General features: G+C 37.7%; 1 protein-coding gene across 1 annotated transcript; it reads left to right on the plus strand.

Annotated features, from left to right (window-relative positions):
- Positions 1–5,308: 5,308 nt before the first annotated feature.
- Positions 5,309–9,904, plus strand: LOC126382135 (peptidyl-prolyl cis-trans isomerase). The gene is made up of 6 exons (XM_050031901.1): positions 5,309–5,354; positions 5,770–6,052; positions 6,304–6,492; positions 7,179–7,382; positions 8,228–8,400; positions 9,747–9,904. Exons 2-6 carry the CDS (start codon positions 5,843–5,845, stop codon positions 9,889–9,891), a joined length of 921 nt encoding a protein of 306 aa, XP_049887858.1. The 5' UTR covers positions 5,309–5,354; positions 5,770–5,842; the 3' UTR covers positions 9,892–9,904.
- The last annotated feature ends 11,747 nt before the right edge of the window (positions 9,905–21,651 follow it).

Here is a 21,651-nt window from a genome sequence, read left to right on the forward strand (position 1 = left end):
GAATCCATCTCAGGATTTCCTATTTTGGCGGCGAGGGGGTGCTGCCGCCAAAGGACGTTTTCAGGGCACCGAACTGAGCATAGTACCCCGCAAGCCACGTGTTGGTAGTGTGACTAGGGATCGACGATCCAACGGTGTTATATTGGAAGTTGTATATGTGCGTCTTGCTGTGTAAACTTCGATATCGCGTTTCACGACTGCTTGCAGACTGTATTATTGAATGTGGCGCCATCTGTTGCATGTGGGCGGAACTAGCTGGCCAACTAGTTGGGTCCGCCACACTATCAAATGGCTAATAGGTGCCTTAGATACTACCCAGCAGGAATCGAACTAATAACCTTCACCTTAGCTACATATTCAGGTCTAGTATTTAAGAGCATGTCTAACGGGCTTTTAAGGCTTGACGCACACTGCCGAATGTCTATCGTGCACTTTTAAAACATGAAAGTTATAAATAATAAAAAAATATATACAGTAATCTAATCTAATAAAGTTGGATTATTCTGGGACTTTGAAGTGAGCAGATGGGAACCACCTACATAGGTACTCATGTAAGAAAATAAAATTGATAGGAAGCTTAAGAACCGGACACTAACTTTCCAAAATATTGTTTAAATAAATATCTCTCTCATTATTTAAGAAACAGCCTCCGTGGTCCAGTGGTTGAGCGTTGGGCTCACGATCCGGAGGTCCCGGGTTCGAATCCCGGTGGGGACATATCACAAAGATCACTTTGTGATCCCTAGTTTGGTTAGGACATTACAGGCTGGTCACCTGATTGTCCGAAAGTAAGACGATCCGTGCTTCGGAAGGCACGTTAAGCCGTTGGTCCCGGTTACTACTCATTGATGTAAGTACGTAGTCGTTACATGAGTCATGTTAGGGGCCTTTGGCGGCTCAATAGTAACACTGACACCAGGGTTGATGAGGTTGGTAATCCGCCTCATAACCCACATGATAGAAGAAGAAGATTGTTTTAAGTTTACGCGGTTATTATCATAATTAAAACACATAATAACGGGTTCTTACCGCGTTTAAATGGGGATATGAGACTCCCGATATTTCGACATTGTTGCAAGTGCCATGATCACGGGATGACTGACAGTCATCCCCATTTAAACGCGGTAAGAACCCGTTAGTATGTGTTTTAATTAGAAGAAGAAGATGTTAAGTCTGGACAACGCCGTATATTTTCTGGGGAACATAGCCAGGGAAGTCTCTCGTTGTCTTCGTCCGTATCTAGCTAAAAGCTTAACGGACGTCGTTGTCTGCATTTACCGTAGCAAGCAGCTCTATTACAAGATGATTTAACATTGCAAATTGAAGACGACGGCCGATGATGTCGGTTGTAAACGGATCGTGTCGAAGGTCAGTGGGTTATGGTGCTCACTTGCATGTAAGGGGTAATCGCCGTAAGGATGTTATAACTGTGAATCGATTTATGGCTTAGATGTAGTACTAACAACGTGGTGTTATTGACTCGGATAGACTTTGCCCTTTATACTAGTGCAAATGCAATGAGGAACTTTCCAGAATACGTTTTAACGTGATAATTACCCATTTTCTCACTTACTCACTCACTTTTTTCTCACTTTTTTTTTACTGTCGCTCTCGCATTGGACTTTACAGCCATTTTAAAAGCTCCCACAGAAACGCTGTTTGAATCATCTGATAAAGATGTAAAGGCCTGTGATGACCCATTTTCTCATTACTTGGGGTAGGTACCACATAATTATTCCAAAACACAATGTAATGGCATAAGCATGTATAAAAATAATTGTTGCTTGATATTTGAACCACATTATTTATATAGAATTATGTTGCTATCTACATTGCTTCTCTTTATTTTGATCAGAATAATAATGGGTGAAATTGTGCCTGGGTGTAACGAAAACGGTCATCATTTATACTCAAAAATAAAGATAAAAGATATTAGATAAAAGATGTATATATATATATATATATATATATATATATACATGTTTTTGAGTAACGTAGCCTGGAAAACTGAAAATTCTTTAGAAGATGAATATTGATTGAAAGTTTAGCCCGGTCATAAAACGTTGTCCGTTTTCCTAACATGAAGATTTGACAGGTCTGGTTTTTTAGTGTTTTATTTTTTGACAGGTTTTTAGCTTTTAGCTTTTAAGCACGGTCGTCGGTCATAAAACGTAAATATATTTTTACATTCAACGATTTCTCCCGTTTTTTTCCAGGTACCTACTAAATAAGTTATTAAGATTATAAGCAGCTACAGGTTTATTTATGTAGGTATGCAATGTGATGTTGAATTGGATGAATTGCTTCGATGCGGCGTTTTCAACCCCCCAGAATGTGATTTTTCAAGTCGCTCACGAGGTTTTCTTTATAAGGTGACGTTAAGTCAACTTCTATGATTCGTAAAATGTTAATCGAGTCTTTCATCCTGTCGCGCGCTACCAGGACTATTTTTTACAATATCGAGACAAGTTTTCCGCTTAAAGTAACCGTATCGAGTGATAATTGATTACCGCCGATAGCCAGTTGATGCATAATGTATTTGTTAACGGGGATAGATGCCTGAAGCCTGGTACAGTTGTTTTGAAAATTGTAACGGATCTCTGACAGAATGGCGTTCAAAGACATTTTCGCTCTTGTATGGATTTTTGTCACATTTTTAGATTTCGAATGGCAAATGCTCGAATATATTAGAATAGAATATAATAAAGGCCGCCTATAATATTGTACTCTTTCTATGTCTCTTTTGTTTTGTATTTTCCTGTTTGTACAATAAAGTATTTGTTATGTTATAATATATATTTTCCAGAGGTAGATACCACTGCCAATGAATTTCTAAAAGTTCCTTTATCATCATCATCATGCATCGCATTGTCCAAACCGTATAAATATCTAACACGGGTCGTTCTTGCGGTGGGCTTTTATACTAATAAGATTCGGACACACCATATCCTCTCCCACCATCAGCTCACCATCGCCGCTCGTAATCCAGATAATCATGCAGGAGTCATCTGCGTGTGAATGTAAGTGAACAAGCAGTTGCGCAGGCCCAACTCTACTATCTCCTCTTCAACTTCCCGATGCTGGCGGACCGAATGGCCGGTACGACTGGCAGAAGACAGAGGTCGCAGGGGATTGGCCGCACGCCGCTGATAGGATCCAGACGCATGCGCACTTTGAGGCACATCCCAGTTGCCTTGCGCTACCGCTGTAGAAGCTGGATGCACTTGCCTATCGACGTTGCTCGTCTTCTATCATCAGTAGAGACTTGCTTGGGTATATGGTGGATCGCTCATCGGCTGACTGCACCAGTGGTGGACGGCCTCCGTGGTCCACTGGTTGGCGTTGTGCTCACGATCCAGAGGTCCCGGGTTCGAAACCCGGTGGGGACATATCACAAAAATTACTTTGTAATCCCTAGTCTGGTTAGGACATTACAGGCTGATCACCTGATTGTCCGAAAGTAAGATGATCAGTGATTCAGAAGGCACGTTAAGCCGTTGGTACCGGTTACAACTTACTGATGTGAGTACGTAGTCGATACATGAGCCATGACAGGGGCATTTGGCGGCTCAGTAATAACCCTGACACTAGGGTTGATTAGGTTGGTATTCCGCCTCACAACCTACACGATAGAAGAAGAAGACCAGTGGTGTAAGCCTCCAGGGGGCGGTGGGGTCGTCAGCTAAAGTTCCTTTAGATATGGTAACAAAAGGTCGTCCATTTATGATAAAGTTAACAAACTCATTATATCATAATTATAATTATGTACCATCCTTAAGCCGTAGTGGTCCTTGATTTAAAATGACCAATAGAGATAATTACGGAGGTACTTCATAATAATTAGTTTAGAACTATTTCTTATAAATAAATACCAACCTGTACCAAACCTGTCACTAGTCTGTTGAAACTTGGTGAAAAAAGGAAAGGTTGATTTTATCAAACTGCAATGAAGCATAAAATTCCAGTGCCTAGTTTTACCTAGGTATAAGTATAAATATAATAGCCTGCTTGAAAAAAAATGTGTACGGTAAGACTAAACTCGCTAGTTTGCACAGTTTTTTTTTTTGGTAAGTCAACAAAACCTCGGTTTCTTTCAACTAATTTCAATCTGGATCAAAATTGAAACCACAAAGTTTTACTTGTATTGAAGCTTATCTTGTCTATTGCTAAGATTTGTTAAAAAAAAAACTAAAGTCACGTTCGATTGTAATTTTTCAAAAAGGCGCTTACATGGTTTTCACTATAAGTATGAATTAGACAAGAATTAGATGACATTGGATGAAGCGAAAGTGATGTGTCAGGATCATCGTTAGTGAAATTCCACCAAAATCAAACCGAATTCCAAGGATCGAACATTATTCCAATGACTCTATTGAATCTATACTAAGTATTAAGAAATACCTACCATTAAATGCAGCCGACTACACTGTCTCAAAAGCGGTTTGAAGCGGTTAATTAAAGTAAATTCTGCCGTCAACGGGAGTGGTCCGGACTTCGGACTCCGGACTCCAGGCGTAATCGAGCTTCCGTTATAAGTTTGCTATCGCGTTTATCAGCAGTCGATATCTCCGACCGACTGGCTAATAGTCCCCAGCACGACATGTCATTACAACTGCTAGTTTAATATTCAATGAAGTCTAACTAGGAATTCTGGTTCGTGTACCTAAGTGTTCAGCATTGCAATTTATCATCGCATCACCGTTAAACTGGATTATTTTACGTTATTTATTTTAACAAATTGAAGGACATAATTAAATCAGTAGCAAAGAATTGTATGATTACATACAACACAATAGATCTTTAAGGTCGCAATAGCTTGTTGGGTGTCATAGCACGACCCCTTCATATTAACGAAATAATCATACCTACCCATAATACAATGTGTTGTCGTGATGATGATGTGTTTGTCGTGTCTATAAAAATAAGTTTTTGATAGGCTCTGATAGGCTCTTCTTTTTTGAAGAGTTGACTCAAGGCGAGGACTAATGTAAGTAGGTAGTTGTTTTAAGATGTTTTTTGTTGAGTACTTTTTATCTATTATGAAAATTCTATGTTATGTATTTGTGTAGGTAGGTACATTGGTGTATCGAGGAGTGTCAATACTGCCATTTACATTTAGCTGAAACCAATTGAATTTTAGATTTGAATATAATTTCGATCTATAACCCGAGTCATTAATACTAACTGATTGCACGAAAAAAAAAAAACGCATCTCTAGTTAGACTTAGTTAGGTTTAACTTGTCTAAATGCTGACTCAAATGTCTCTGCAGCCAGGCCAAAAACCTACCAATTACTACAAAAAAAAATATTTGTCAAAGTGACAGTTGCTTCGGTTCCAGATTTAGTTGTTTAGGTTATAAAAGGCTTTTTGGCGGGAAACGGGAACGGGACAGTTGCTTTCTTCATTGAATGATCTAAATAATTAATACGAAGTGGTGTTTTGTGGTTAATGATCGCATTAAGTTAGTCGGAAGACATTCGCGAGTGTTATTATATTGGAGTATTCAATAAACAAAGTGTATCTGCCTATTTTCGCTTCGTGTCAGGAAGCCGCTTCATAACTCAAAAGTTTATGCGGACTTTTGAGTTAATTCGTTTGGGGTTCGGAGTAGGAGTCTACTCCGAGGGTGGGGGCTTAGGTTTCATCATCATCACCTTTCATCATTTCATTAATCATCAAGAAAAAAATACGTCAGACATGGCTGTATGGGCATAGTTCCCTTTGCCTTACCCTTCGGGGAAAACCAAAACAAAAAAAAAAAAATTAGGTTATAAAAACAAACAATTTTCTCCTTATTTTTTATTCTTAATACGCAATAAAAAGGTGTTTTGTAGTTAATAATGTCGAGCAAACCTAATTCAAAGCGGACAATATACGTTGGTGGTTTAGCGGAAGAAGTAGACGAAAAAGTGTTGAATGCCGCTTTTGTACCTTTTGGGGACTTAGTTGATGTTCAAATACCTTTAGATTATGAGACTGAAAAGCATAGGGGCTTTGCTTTCATCGAGTTTGAGAACGCAGAAGATGCTGCAGCCGCTATTGACAATATGGTATGTTAAAATTGGAGGTTATGTTTTGTATACAAAAATTGTTGGTGCCAAGTTTTTAAGGTAAACTGAATAGATTTGTAACAGTAAAGCATAGGATTTTTTTTAAAACTGCAAGTTGGCCAGAATAGTGTAAAATACAATAATAATAACGTTTTAAACATATTATATAACTTATTAAATACCATTTTACTTATTTCTTAACAGTCTTAATATACTGTTAAGTAACAGATTTCATCAATTTCTTATTCTAGAATGATTCAGAACTGTTTGGGCGCACAATAAGAGTGAACATAGCAGCACCACAGCGCATCAAGGAAGGCTCAACCAGACCAGTGTGGTCCGAAGACAGTTGGTTGCAGAAACACGCCGGGGAGACACTGAAGATCAATAAGGAAGCGGAAGATGGTAACAACAAGGAAAAAACTGATGCTGAGAAAACTGTGAGTTTATATGTAACCTTTTTAAACAATAAAAACACTATAAATGTAATTTGTAAAAAGAAATAATTATAATTAACAAACTTATTTGCTTGGTTTGTATGGAATCAGCTTATTTTCATTTATATGTGTCTCATGTACAAAAGCTATTAAATAAGCAAATGATGTAAAATAAATAAGGACATGTAATTTCAGCCATTAAAGGTGACATCAGGGTTGATGAGGTTGGTACTCCACCTCACAATCCACATGATAGAAGAGATTTAGTTAACATTTCTTATTAATCCATAGGGAAACTCCCTATCCATCCATAGGGAAGGCCCGTGCCCCAGCAGTGGGGACGTTAATGGGCTGATGATGATGATGATGAATCTTAAATATTAAACAATGTATAAACTATTGAACAGTGGTTCTTTTTATAGCTTATCCTTTAGGCATAAACTTTGTAAGTAACTATATTATGTATAGTTATTTAAGTAAACATATTTATGTGTACCTATATAGGAGGTCTATTTTCTAGGACATCCTCACATCCTTGTCAGGGTGTCCTAGAACATAGACCTCAATCAAACTGTGATTGTTTTAAATAATCCCTGAAATCAGTGTAAAGTCAGAGAATAAAGTCAATTTTTGTTATATTAATTTTATTATAATGCAAAACACTAAAACACACATAAACACTATTCCAGGTAGCACCATCAAAACCAATAGAGAAGCGTAACCCGCAGGTGTATTTCGATATCAGTGTTGGCAAGCAGGAGATCGGTAGACTGATCATGTTGCTCCGAGCAGACGTAGTGCCCAAGACAGCAGAGAACTTCAGAGCACTGTGCACACATGAAAAGGGCTTCGGATACCAGGGGTGCAGCTTTCACAGGATCATACCAGATTTTGTATCCTTTTTAATAAAGTAATATTAAAAAAATACATATTGAGTGATGAAAAGAAATTTCAGATATTTTTTAATCACATGTTTATCATGTAATCACGCATGTAATAATAAAATGATATACATTAATACAATGTAATTCGGCACTGACTGATCCATTCTCTGATGGTGTAATTTTTTTTTATAAAATCTACAGATGTGGTTTAGCACATAAATTAGAGTAAGATATTTTTGTGGAACAATGGAGCATTTTCATTTTTGATAAAGCTCCTTAAATAAAGAGAAAATAAAAGATATTGTTACGCCATGCCATCGCTAAGCCTACAGCGCCACCTGTGCCAGCCAATCAGAGCGCGTAAGCCAAAGCCTAGCCAAGCCCTGTCACTCCACCTCGCCGACGAAGAGGGGAAAAACCTATATAAGCTGATTTTAAAAGATTATTCTTACGGTAGATTTGATGAGGCGAACCTCTGCCCAAATTGCGACTTATGTACCTAATTATATAATTAAAAAAGTGAAATAAATAATCCGTGTGATTTTGACTAAGCTTTCATTTAGCCCATCTTCACAATATACATTAATGGATTTATGAACGCATAATGGGCCATCTTAGAGTCTAAATGCGGAAAACTGAGCCCACTAACATGGATTTATGAATTTATTTATTAATTTGAATTAACGAAATATATATATTTTTTGGTATAACTGATAAAAAAATAGGTATATAATTTTTGATTAATTTGAATCACAATTACATGTTTGTCTTGGCCAGATTTTTAATATATTACTTACAATTTTTGATGTCGCAAGGGGTTGTTAATAATTTAATTTCCTTAGCTAACTATTCAGATGTGTCAAGGCGGTGACTTCACCAACAACAATGGGACAGGTGGCAAGAGTATATACGGGCGAAAGTTCGAAGATGAGAACTTTACTTTGAAGCATACTGGCCCCGGGATACTTAGTATGGCTAACTCTGGACCCAATACCAATGGATCACAGTTCTTCTTATGTACAGCAAAGTAAGTTAGATTATAAAGGTTAGAGAATAAAGGTAATAATTCTCGGCCCCACGCACGCCTTCCAATAGTCCGGGACTCCATAGTCCCGACTCCCGAGATATGGAAACAACATACAATTCACAATTAAGAAGAAATATATTCGCAATAAAAATAATTGGTCAGCGTTTAACATTTGGCCTACATTTTTATTTATTTAAATTATAACATGCAAATAATGATAATTGTAAAATTAAATTAAAAATTTTAATATGACAATCATTTGTACTAATAAATAATGTAAAACTTTTACATTAGTGGCTAAAATTGACGTGTGTTCCGTAAATTTTATGCCTGTCGATTACCCAGGGAAATTACAGGTATAACTTAAAATTAGATGGTGTCTACAGGAATTAGCGCCAGTAAGTTAATTATTTGCGAAATTAATTAAGAAATAATATTTTTTGACAAATTATGACAAAACACTTTATTGCACATAAAATAAGAAACGTTAGATTAGTTAGCTAATATTTGAATTAGCTTCTCAAATTCAAAGTTCAAAAATATCTTTATTCAGTAGGTAACATAGTTACACTTTGAATCGTATTTTTTTACACAACGAACGTCTCATCCGCCTAAAATTACTGCTGCCTCTCGCAACCTGTATATCCGGGGAAAAGACGCTGCAAGAAAAACCTTGGCACAGGGCCTTAGACGTTCTTAAAAAAAAAAACAAAATATTGTTATTCTTTTCTCGTGTGAGTTGTGAGATTGACCGTCGTCTTTAATTCTGGTGCCAGGGTATCATTGAGCCGCCTTAAGCCCCTGGCTCGTGTAACGACTACATACTTAAATAATAGCCGACTGCTTAACGTGCCCTCCCAGGCACGGATCATCTTCGGATAAGCGGGTGATCAGTTTGCAAAGTCCTAACCAAACTAATGATCACAATTTTTGACGATTCAAAATGTAACTATGTTAGCTAGTGAATAAAGATATTTTTGAATTTTAAAAAGTGATATTGTTTCTATGCTGTTCTGGGAGCAAATAAAAAACATAGAAAACGTTCAGCTGCTTGTCTTCCCGGGCATGTCGTAAAATCCGACAGATGGATTGTGTCCTCTAACATGATGGACTAATGTTATCGGCGATAGGCTGATCCCTTATCACCATAAGGTTTATCATATCCAGCTAACGACATCGTATCAACAGTGGCTGCAAGTTATCTTTGATTACTTGTGGCTCTGTCCACCCCATTAGGGATTACGGGCGTGAGTTTATGTATGTATGTAAAAAGTGATTATAAGTAGTATACACCTCTGCCCACCACTTCGGGGAACAGGCGTGATGTTATGTTGTTTTTTTTTCAGAACGGACTGGCTAGATGGCAAGCACGTGGTGTTCGGGCACGTGATCTCTGGTCTCGACGTGTTGAAGAAGATGGAGAGGTACGGGAACAAAACTGGCACGGTCACTGCTAAGGTGACCATCAGCAATTGTGGAGAATTACAATGATTTGTATAGAATATTTCCTCGTTTTATTTATACAGGGTGTTAGAGACATAGTAACGAAAACTTTGAGGGATGATTCAAACCATGATTCTGAGTTGATATCAAGTGGAATTTTCCGTCGCAAAAGTATGGATAGGAAAATAATTCAAAAAAACACAAAAAAAATCATGAATTTTGACAGGAAATTCCACTTGATATCAACTCAGAATCATGGTCTGAATCATCCCCCTCAATATTCGTTACGGTGTCACTAACACCCATACCTACTTGTATGGCTACCGTATGTACGGGCCTATGTATGCCTATGTATGTCCGTATGTGGCTTGTACGGGGTGTAAGAGACATCGTAACGAATACTGAGAGGGATGATTCAGCTGATTATTCCGAGTTAATATCAAGTGGAATTTTCCATCGCAAATGTATAGAATTGAAAATAATTTAAAAAAACTGAAAAAAAATAAGTACCTGATTTTTGCGACGGAAAAATCCACTTGATATCGACTCAGAATCATGGTCTGACTCATCCCTCAAAGTTTTCGTTACGGTGTCACTAACACCCTTTATATAGTGTAAACACCGTAACGAAAACTTTGGGAATGATCCAGACTATGATTCCGAGTTGATGTCAATTGGAATTTTCCATCGCAAAAGTATGGAATTGAAAATAATTTAAAATAATTTTAAAAGCAAGTTTTAAAATACCTGCCTATTAAAAATTTTAAACTAAGAAAGTAAATACGAGTACTTAAATCTCGCGACAAGCTTTTAAAACATATAAATTGTGTCAAATATGTTGAATTTGAAATGTTATAAGTTGACAGTAAAGTTATAGTGTAAAAGTTTATTTTTTTCTTTTTAGCGCATTTAAATAAAAGCTTGTTTTTAAAGATTTTTTTACCTTAATTTATTTTATACTTTTTAGTTTTCACCTTGTAAGTTCCTAAGTCTGTTCATCTCATTCAACGCATCATTATTGCAAGGTCGTTTGCCAGTTAATTTTGAACAATCCAACTCTTCAAGAGGGTGGTACTTCCCCGGTCGAGCTAGCCCATTTGATAACACAGCACAACAAGATTTTTTCACAAGCAAGTGATATATGGTTTCCCGTAGATTTTTTAACGCTGAAATTCTGGCCGGATTCGGTTTCAGCGTTGAAAAATCTACGGGAAACCATGTACCACTTGCTAGTGAAAAAAAAAAAATCCATTTTTTGTTACACTGTGTAATAGCTCCACCACTCCAAAAGCCAGCAAGCAAAATTATCCGCCATTTTCGGTGTTCCGCCATATTGGATTAAGAGTGACGTCACATTATTTCTAGTTATTCTTGGCTAGTCTTTTTATTAGATATCCATATTGTAGGAGCGCATTAAAAATAATTGGTCCGCCATCTAGGGTACGTCGCCATGTTGGATTTAGAATGACATTATACAGTTAATCATGCATTGTCATCCAAACTAAACGTGTATACAAAATTTCAGCTCAATGAGTTGAGGGCAAATGCTCAAAATTGAGTTGTAAGATTTCACCCGAACATATAAACATATCTACATACAATGCAATTTAAATAAAAGCTTGTAAGTATCAAACGAGCCCATACTCGAAGGGGTTGTGTTGTTTAAATACTGAGTTCGTTTGGCTGTCTTCCGGCTCCATCATCAGACCCTGGTTACCATCTAGAACCAAAGTGCTCATCAAGTCGAATTAAACGAGCCCAAACTCGATGGGGTTGTGTCGTTTAAGTACTGAGTTCGTTTGGCTATCTTCCGGCTCCACCATCGAACCCTGGTTACCATCTAGCTCCAAAGTACTCATCTAGGCGAATCAAACGAGCCCAAACTCGATGGGGTTGTGTCGTTTAAGTACTGAGTTCCTTTGGCTGTCTTCCGGCTCCATCATCAGACCCTGGTTACCATCTAGCATCTAAGTACTCATCTAGGCGAATCAAACGAGCCCAAACTCGATGGGGTTGTGTCGTTTAAGTACTGAGTTCCTTTGGCTGTCTTCCGGCTCCATCATCAGACCCTGGTTACCATCTAGCATCTAAGTACTCATCTAGGCGAATCAAACGAGCCCAAACTCGATTTGGTTGTGTCGTTTAAGTACTGAGTTCCTTTGGCTGTCTTCCGGCTCCATCATCAGACCTTGGTTACTATCTAGCACCAAAGTACTCATCTAGTCGAATGAAATGAGCCCAAACTCGATGTGGTTATGTTATTTAATTACTGAGTTGCTATGGCTATCTTCCGACTTCATCATCAGATCAGCTCCATGTCATAATAATATTGCATTGTCATCGGATATACACGTGCATGCAAAATTTCAGCTCAATCGGTTGAGGGCAAGTGCCTTAAAATTGAGTTATAAAATTCCACCCGAACACACAAACATACATACATACATACATACATTGCAAGTTAAATAAAAGCTTGTAAAAATAACATTAAAACTTTGATGAAGACGGTTGGCACGGTACCACTAGCACATGGCTTGTGATGTTGGCTGAACGATACCACCAGCAGCCCTCTCAGCACGGCTCTGCGCCGCGCGCATTATATAGAGGGAGCTCGGTGGCGCAGCGGTAAACGCGCTTGGTCAGCGATTGTTGAAGTTAAGCAACTTTCACAAAGGCCGGTCATAGGATGGGTGACCATAAAAAAAAGTTCTCATCTCGAGCTCCTCCGTGCTTCGGAAGGCACTTTAAGCCGTTGGTCGCGGCTGCATTATCAGTCGTTAATAATCATCAATCCGCACTGGGCTCGCGTGATGGTTTAAGGCCCGATCTCCCTATCCATCCATAGGGAAGACCCGTGCCCCAGCAGTGGGGACGTTAATGGGCTGATGATGATGATGTATGTTATGGATTTACTCTTAGGTCCTTCCACGTATTTCTCTTTACACGTGTTTGCAGAAATAAAAGCCCACTACTTCAATGTCGAACATCGAGCGTAAGTAATACCATTATAAGTATGACCTAGCAACAAGATCCCATAAACTGAGCTCCATTGTTCAGTTGGACCACGGCCAAATAGAATTATTATGAGGGAGATTCAAATTATTGCCTATTTGCTAGTCGTCAAACCGAAATTACGATGGAAATGTGTACTTATAGTAATTACAAGTCACTATAGTAAAATATTATACATCAACGAATTAGAAGAAACATACATAGGTATCGACAGACGGCCAAACCCATTTCGTTTTGATTTTGGCCGGACGCATATGGGGTGCGAGCGTTAAGGAATCTCATCCAGGACAAAGTTTATGACATAGGCCTGAGGGTGTCAGGAGCTGTCAGTTGTCACCCGTAACCCGGACATTCCATACAAAAGTTTCGTTCTCACAAAAATAATAATATAAATAACTAGCTTTTACCCGCGACTTCGTCCGCGTGGCGTGGTATAAAAGAAAGATCTTTGTGTGTGTGGGAGTGCATATCAAATTTCAAGCATCTATCTTATGCAGTTTAGATTTTTTCATACAATTTTTTCTTCCCGCTAACTCCCATTTTTCAAAATACAGCCATAACTATACTTTTTATTTACTAAGGTATGCATGCATGCTAGATTGAAAACATTTATCTTACGCGGTTTCGATTTTTTCATACAAATGTTTTTTCCCGATAACTCTCATTTCCGTGGGAATTTTGCAATATCCTGTTGCAACTAAGTTTTAAGTTAACTAAGGTACCTGCATGCCAAATTTCAAGCGTATAATTTAAGCGGTTTAGATTTTTCATACAAAAGGATTTTCCCGCTAATTCCCGTTCCCGTGGGAATTTCGGGAATTCCTTTCTTAGTGCACCTCTACGGTACCTTAGCTACGTCCCTTCCAAATTTCAAGTGCCTACGTTTAGGCTGTGCGTTGATATGTCAGTCAGTCAGTTTCTCCTTTTATATTTTAGATGAGTATAAAAAGTGACTATTTCTCCCATCAGGTGTTGCTACTGTTGAGTCTTAAACATTTTCACAGTTCCAAATATTTGAGTAAACAAACATATTGTTTTGGTTATACTTTTACACCATAACCCTTTGCGCAGCGTTTATATATTTATTTTCTAAAGATCAGAAAGAAGAAAACTTAGAAAACCGAATTTTCAATCAAAATTGCCTTTTTCCAACTGATGGGTGCTTTTCTTTTTCGCAACTCATCCTTCAGACGGTATACACTCCACGTTGCTCCACATTTTATAGCAAGTTTAGCTGGATAGTATGGAGAACTGTAAAAATTTAGAAAAACTCATCGCTTTAAGTATATACCTACTTTTGTTACTTATAGAAGTATTTATTTTAATTACTGTTTTAATAGAGACTTTTGTATGGATTTTCCGGGCTGTGACAACGGGCGTAAGGTTTCCAAGTGGGCATACTACTTGGTACCTTAAGAAGTCTGAAGATGGATGTTCAAGTGATGGACCACGGAGTTGGTTACTGGCCCATATTGATACCTAAGTCTATATCAATTTTTTTGTGGTCAATTTATTTCGCATTTCATAATAAAATAAATAATTATATTTTTCTCTGATATGACCAGTCGTTATAACACTTTCTCAAGATTTTACTTCGCGGAGTCGCTATAAGCTGACAGTTGGACAAGCAAATCTTATCCGTGTTAATCGGTTCTCATCCGGGATAAACCTGTTTTTCCATCTTCTGACGGATTAGGGCGTGTTATCGCTCTACCAGGTTTTGGCATCCGAAGTAGGTACCTACCTAATTCCTTGAAGCGGCGTGTGGCGTTTAGTAAGTAGCGCTGTTGATGAAATCTGTGGCGTAGTTCGGACACTCCCAGAGCGGATCCAGCTTTTATGTCTGAGGGGGAGGGAAGGAGGGGGGGGGGGTTCACCAGGTCGAAGACAACCTGGTGGCCGCCCATGACCCAACCTGTCGCCCATGTCATGTCTGTTTTTTTGTGACATGACCGGGAAATGCTGGCAAGATAGTGAAAACCACGTAAGCGCCTTGAAAAATGAAACTATTCATTCCAGGTGAAAAAACTTTTTTTTTTAAATTTATCCAGAAATTTGTTAAAGAAAATCGCATCAGAATGTACTTTTTAAGCTTGTTTTGTCCGATAGTCGAGTTCTCCTCTTACGTATTTCACGATATCCCAAGGGGTAGTCAAAGGTACATCCATCGCAAGATGAACTAAGTAGATAGTATAGCTAATGCAGCAATTTCTTCCATGCAAACTTTGGGTACTTATAGGAAAATAAACCCACCCAAGTAAGTACCCACATCTCGCAGAGCTTTCAGTTATACGTGATACAACATTTCAATTTATGAAGAAACGGTGTTACCACAGATTACTATATCATACAAAACGTAACATAAACAGCGTATATATGTCCCACTGCTGGGCACAGGCCTGCCATAGCCAGCAGAATTAAAACTATGGTAATTCAATCGGCAACAGCAACAGTAATGTATGCAGACGCAACTTTTCAATTTGCTCAGCTTGCGAGTTGGGCGTAAACTTTCATTCCCTGGCGTAGAAAGTTAAAACAACATTGCACATGCGGTTTACTTAGCGAGGTTTTATGTATTAGCGGCCAAACTCCAGTTTGGAGCGAAGTGGTCGTGATAAAAAGTGAATAAGTACTGGGTAACCTAACTAACCCGTTGTCAGAGCAAGTAGAACTCGGGCTTGCCGCCGTAAGCGAACTCAGACTGTCATTATGACCACGACTGAATGAATATAATATCGTATTAATAATATCTATTCTTAATATATATCATATAAGTACTTATTGATAAAAACAATAAGTACTTATATTGACTGAAAACCAGCGCTGGATGGCGCCATAGCATGGCTCCATCGTAGCACCAGCTGAGCCATTTCCTTTTGCCCGTATTCGCAATATTCATTATTATCTAGTTCATATAGCAAATGTAAAAATTGTTACTGGCAATTTTATTTTATTCTTATATTTATTTTTATTTATTTATTGGCCCCGATATTTGCAGACGCATCCAAATTTGATTTTAACTTATACATATCTGACATTTTCTTATCCGCTGAAACGGAAATTAATTTTAAAATGAATGAATAAACCTGGTTAATAAAATTATAGGCATCTCGCTCATAATTATGCAACCCGTTTGACGTGTGCTGTCAACTTAATTCTGTCGACGTATTGGCCAATAAAAAATTTTGGAAGGGTTTTTTAAATTCCTGCCTAAAATTTACGTGTTTTCCGTAAATTGTATGCATGTCAATCACTCGTCCCTTTCCTTCTCAGCGAATAAGAAAATGACAGGTAATATGACAGAATAAAATTATATGGTGTGTACAGGAATCAGCACAATTATCTCAGAAAAATAAAAGGAATTTCCATGCTAATTGCGACGAAATGTTTGTAACTCAACAAATTATTAATTAATGAACAAACTGGTAGGTAGGTACTATACACTCTACTTAAAAAACTCCCGGTTTTTAATTAGATGGTATGTACTCGTTACCATTATTTCGACCTATTGAATTCAAACAGGTAAATATATAAAATAAACAAGTTGTCTACTTAAATAATTATTAGATGCAAGTACTGTAGCCACCTAAATGATTTTTTGTTTGTTGGTAAGAATTATTATTTAGGACAAGTATTTTCTTGTTTAATACTTTTTAGTGTGCGATTTTTTTGTAGCCAAGTTTTAGTTTATATATTTATTTCTTTAACTATAAAGTTTATAGTTCAGCATGCCTGACAGACAATAATTTCTTTGACCCTGGTGACTTTTGTACAGAACCCACTTTAGGAGTAGCTGCTCATCATAGTAAACGATATATGACTACGTAAACAGCCTATATACGAGTACGTCTCACGTTAATCACAAATATTAATTTGTGATTATACAAGGCAACTGCGTTATAATATATTTGCTCTGAGATTGTATGCATTAATTGAACTGTACCTACTTAAAGTTGAATCCGTTAATTGCATTCAATTTAATTGGTCGGGCGTCTCCGTTGATTACCAATTAACTTAGTATGCAATACACGTGTAAGATCGCTCACGTGATTACCAGTTACATACAGGTAAGTCCGACAAGAGCGTGGCTCTTAAATTGATGATGACAGGTAAGTAAATACTAAAAATCACGCCCGTAAGCTTTAAAGGGCTGGGTAGAGTAGATACACGCAGCTATTTTTGAAAATAGTTTTCGTGCTTAGATCTTTTCAAGATCATAGTAAATGGAATTATGTACTCTCTGCCTACCCATCTTCTTATCGTGTGGGTTGTGAGGTGGAATACCAACCTCAGGATTACTGTTGAGCTGCCAAAGGCCCCTGACGTGATTCATGTAACGACTACGTACTTAAATCAGTAAGTAGTAATCCGGACCAACAGCTTAACGTGCCTTTCGAAGCACGGATCATTTTACTTCTGGACAGTCAGGTGATCAGCCTGCAATGTCCTAACCTAACCAAACTAGGGATCACAAAGTGATTTTTGTGATTTGTCCCCACCGGGATTCGAACCCGGGGCCTCCGGATCGTGAGCACAACGCTCAACAACTGGACCACGGAGGCCGTCGTTGGGAATATTAGGTACCTTTATGTAGGTCACACAATCCTAAACACCTTAATAGACAAATAATTTTATGTACGAGATAGATTTTTATCTGAAATATACTCGCAAAATTCACAAAGGTACCTATTGCGTTATTTCATCAGTATTTATCGTTCAACTTCAATTAAATGTCAACTCGTATCAAATGTTCAGCCGTGTTCAGGATGCCTATTCTATTTTAGAAATAAATCCTCTTTTTAAATCCATTTCACAAGTTGCGTTGGCAACAATGGAATTTGTTAAACCAATTTTGAAATTTCGAATGACACTTCGCACGGATACCGCGGGATTTTTTTTTGCTAAAAATATTTTTTGACAAAAGTTGGTAGTTTGTATTATTACTGCTATTTTCGACTATTTTCAAACTATTTTCAAAGCAAAGGCAATATGCAATTTTACAATAAGTACTATGAATGCCATAACAACATAACATGATGTCAACGATATCTTACTTACGAACAGAAGCAATCATAAAGCCTCTATCGTAATACTCATCTCTGTGGTCACCCACACACACACACAGACACACACGCACACACACACACACACACACACACACACACACACACACACAAACGCGCACACACACACACACACACACACACACACACACACACACACACACACAAACATACACCTCCTCACACACCCACACTACACTGTTAAAGTCCCTAATTATACTTATTGTTATATTGTCTTTTGTAATTTTAATTTTTGTTTTTTATTTTGAATTTTATTTCTGATCTCTATAATTGTAAGATTCTAAAGATTCCTAGAGTTTAGATACTTACATGTTTCATTCCTGATCTCTTTTAAAATGTATCATTATCATTATGTTCCTATTATTTTTTAATTCAATGTATATATGTACCTGAGTCTCCACCGGACTTCGTATTTTAATCTTTACGCAAAAATTTTTATACCATAGAGCTACTGCGATACAAGGGAAACCCTAGTGCAGGGCCCGCTATTAACTTGTGTTAATTTTACTGTATTTGGTAAATAAATATTTTTTACTTTTTACTTGTTTACTTTTTTTAGTAGTACTTCAAAAAAACAATAATTCTTTATTGCATAAAAACATAAACTTAGGACGTACAGACGTCAACGATGTAATGTGATGAAGTAGTTAATGCCATTTGCGGCAAATCTACAATAAGTGACGTCAAGAAAAAAAAAACGATCTATCGAATGTGTCCTATTGAAAATATAATTTTCGTCCAACAGTAACCAATTATTACCGCCTTTTTACCGCTCTCTGGAACCTGAGGTTCAGTTACATGTTGAACTGGGGTCTAAAAAGGCTATATATCAAAGCAATTCATATTTTTTTTTATTTTATACGTAGTACGTAAGGGGACCCCCTCCGGTTGATTGAGGGGAGGCCTGTGCCCAGCAGTAGGACGTATATAGGCAGTTTATGTATGTAAGTTTATGTGACGTAAGGGGATATTAGGACATTCCCAGGGAGGTCTAAAAGGCCATATCGAAGCTAAAGACCATATTCATCTAATAATAATAATCTTTATTGAACATAGGCTTACAATTTTACATTAATAAAAATATAGACAACTATAATATGACCAATTACTCTAGATATGCGGCGGTCCCTGCACTAAGCTCAGCTTGTATCGCAGGGGCCAGAGTACGATTTCCTGTCAGGATTTACAAAATCAATATTGCATTTTGACATTTTTGCATATAAAAGTAAGTGCGCGAGTCAATAAAATATCAAACGGCAATATTGCTATTTTAGGTGAATTTATTCAATGTGGCCTTTTAACTCCTTGGGCATTGCGGTAGCTAAAACCGTGCATACTTCACAATTCATACATCCTGGCGTAGAGGAATCTCCATCCCATTCCTTTGTTTTGGGTATAGAATTTAATTAAATCGGAACAAAGCCATTGCAGGGAAGATGGCCCGCTTCAAGAGCCGTCCAGTCATTATTGCTAGCAGATAACACTGTCTTGCGATAAGATGTCGCACTTATTGAAGCTGGAAAGTGTCTAAAGATAAACGGTAAGTAGAAGAGAAAAAAAAATCATAATAATATCTTGTAACTAAAGTTTCAGACAGACCCTGTTTCTTTCCATAAACATTGTTGAGATATTGTGTAGTTTGTACCAAGCCAACAGGTTAGGCCACATACCTCCAAAAACACACGTCTGCGGATGTGTGTTTTCTCAAGATTGTTTCTTTGGGCGCTAATCACACGAGAAAACCATTTAAGTTTTAAACAGGAATTAGAAAACAAATTCGAAAATCATGAAGATAAGCCAGTGCTGAATTTGAACCTGCTACCTCACAATGAGAGGCGTCCAAGGCTTGTTTATCCGGTCGCATATTTTTTGTAACTTTTAAGACGTCCCATATCACTATAGTCACTTCGTGCAGATAATAATGCAACAAAGTTGAATAAGTACAATTTGTTTGTGTTGTGGTAAAGATAGCTTCGATAAGTGGTGGTGTACGTAAACATAGGTCGCGTTGGTTGTTTGAGCGAAAAAGGCGGTAATGCAAAAATATCCTACAGACAAGTACCTAACATATGGAAGGTGGGAAAAACTTACGGATGCGCTGCAAAACGGAGATTTATATCCCCGGGGACACCGTTGCTCGACGAGGGCCCTCGGAGATGATGATTCAGATGGCTGCGTGCACTTTTAAGATGATAATTGTATTTTGTTTGGTCGGCCGGCACTCTCACGCACGGTTGTTGAAGCAAGAAGGGAATGAATGATTCGGAAATTTGAGTGAGCGTGTTCGATGAATGAATGAGCGCCGCCCGGTGATAGGACAGGGTAGGAAGCGGGAATGACTGATACTTGAACACCATTTGCTTAAAAATTTGAATTAGTCATAAGATTTAAGTCATTTGCGTACTTACATCTGCTTTCTATGAAACTTTTTCTTTACGTAATTATTGTAATTACTTTTTTAATATTAAATACTTACAGATTTGTTTACCTCCTAAAAATTAGGTTATTGGACTAAGTGGTTCCTACTTCACGGGATTTATTAAAAGACACTAAACATGAAAGGCCCTTGCCAATCGGAAAATGCGAATTCATTATTATTTATTTGCCAGAGAAAAATCATTTCAAGGTCTTGTTAATACAGATTTGTTTGCTTTAAGAGCTCTCGGGCGTAATACTCGTCTGAAAACAGACGTTTCTTGACAATTAGTTATGATGAATGGGAATAGCTTGTTTTTTTCTTTGCTTTATTTGTATTATTAATACAGTAACAAGTCGTCGACGATTTCCCTCATTCAGCGTTTAATACTATCGGCCCACTAGAGTCGATTATATCTTTCAAATATCTCTAGCCACTGTATGGTCCTGCGGTATAATGGCTTGCTTCTCAAACGTCGGTTCGAACCCCGGTACCAAGATTGCACCAATAAGTTATTAATTTATTTTAAGTGCAGTTTTCACTGACACAGTTGGCTCGACCATTATACGGCTCATCACGCTGGTCTAACAGAAAGCTTGACGATGTGAGGGTAATTAGTTCATCTTGCGATGGATGTATCTGTATTGGGTTATAGTCGTGAGCTTATGTTGTCGTGAACGACGCCGGCGCATGAACAACTAAGTACGATCGCGTTATCTATTGTACCCACTTCTTTCCTGTTATTGCGTTCTCGTACAAAGATCGCACACTTTCAACATAAGTTTTAAGCAACTTAAGTCTTGACTACAAAAAAAACCTATGCTGTGATGAGTATAATTTTTGATCATGTAAACTTTGAGAGGCGAGCTACTTTAGCCTAATAAGTGTATAAATAACACAGTGATTAAGTGTGTAATATTAATACCACAGTATGTAATATTACTTAATTTGAATAAAGAATTTCCAAAAACAAAAAACAATGTTGTAACTTGTTGTATAATCTTCTCAAACGACATCCTGAGCCGAGGTTCAACAACAGGGCACCGAGATCCCTCAGCGTTGTCCATTTGCCCGGCCAAGTAGTTAATGCAATTTGAGAAACCTACAAAAAGTCACATAACAAAAAGTAGCAGTCATCACGTTATGGCCAACGTGATCTAATGGACATGTTATACCTACGCCCTGGGCCAGTAATCCGTCAACTTCCATTTTTGTGATTTATGGTGTTACATTGTCCCATAGGGAGATTGCTTGTTTGTTTTTTAAATCAGATTTCTCGTTATCGTCTCCATATTA

Source organism: Pectinophora gossypiella, chromosome 3, assembly GCF_024362695.1.
Source record: "Pectinophora gossypiella chromosome 3, ilPecGoss1.1, whole genome shotgun sequence".
Taxonomy (NCBI): domain Eukaryota; kingdom Metazoa; phylum Arthropoda; class Insecta; order Lepidoptera; family Gelechiidae; genus Pectinophora; species Pectinophora gossypiella.

Excerpts from the sequence above, each read along its gene's own strand:
- LOC126382135 (XM_050031901.1), top strand. The coding sequence starts at position 5,843 with ATGTCGAGCAAACCTAATTCAAAGCGGACAATATACGTTGGTGGTTTA. Across the intron at positions 6,493-7,178 it reads AAACTGATGCTGAGAAAACT|GTAGCACCATCAAAACCAAT; the intron begins GTGAGTTTATAT and ends ACACTATTCCAG. Across the intron at positions 8,401-9,746 it reads TTCTTCTTATGTACAGCAAA|AACGGACTGGCTAGATGGCA; the intron begins GTAAGTTAGATT and ends TTTTTTTTTCAG.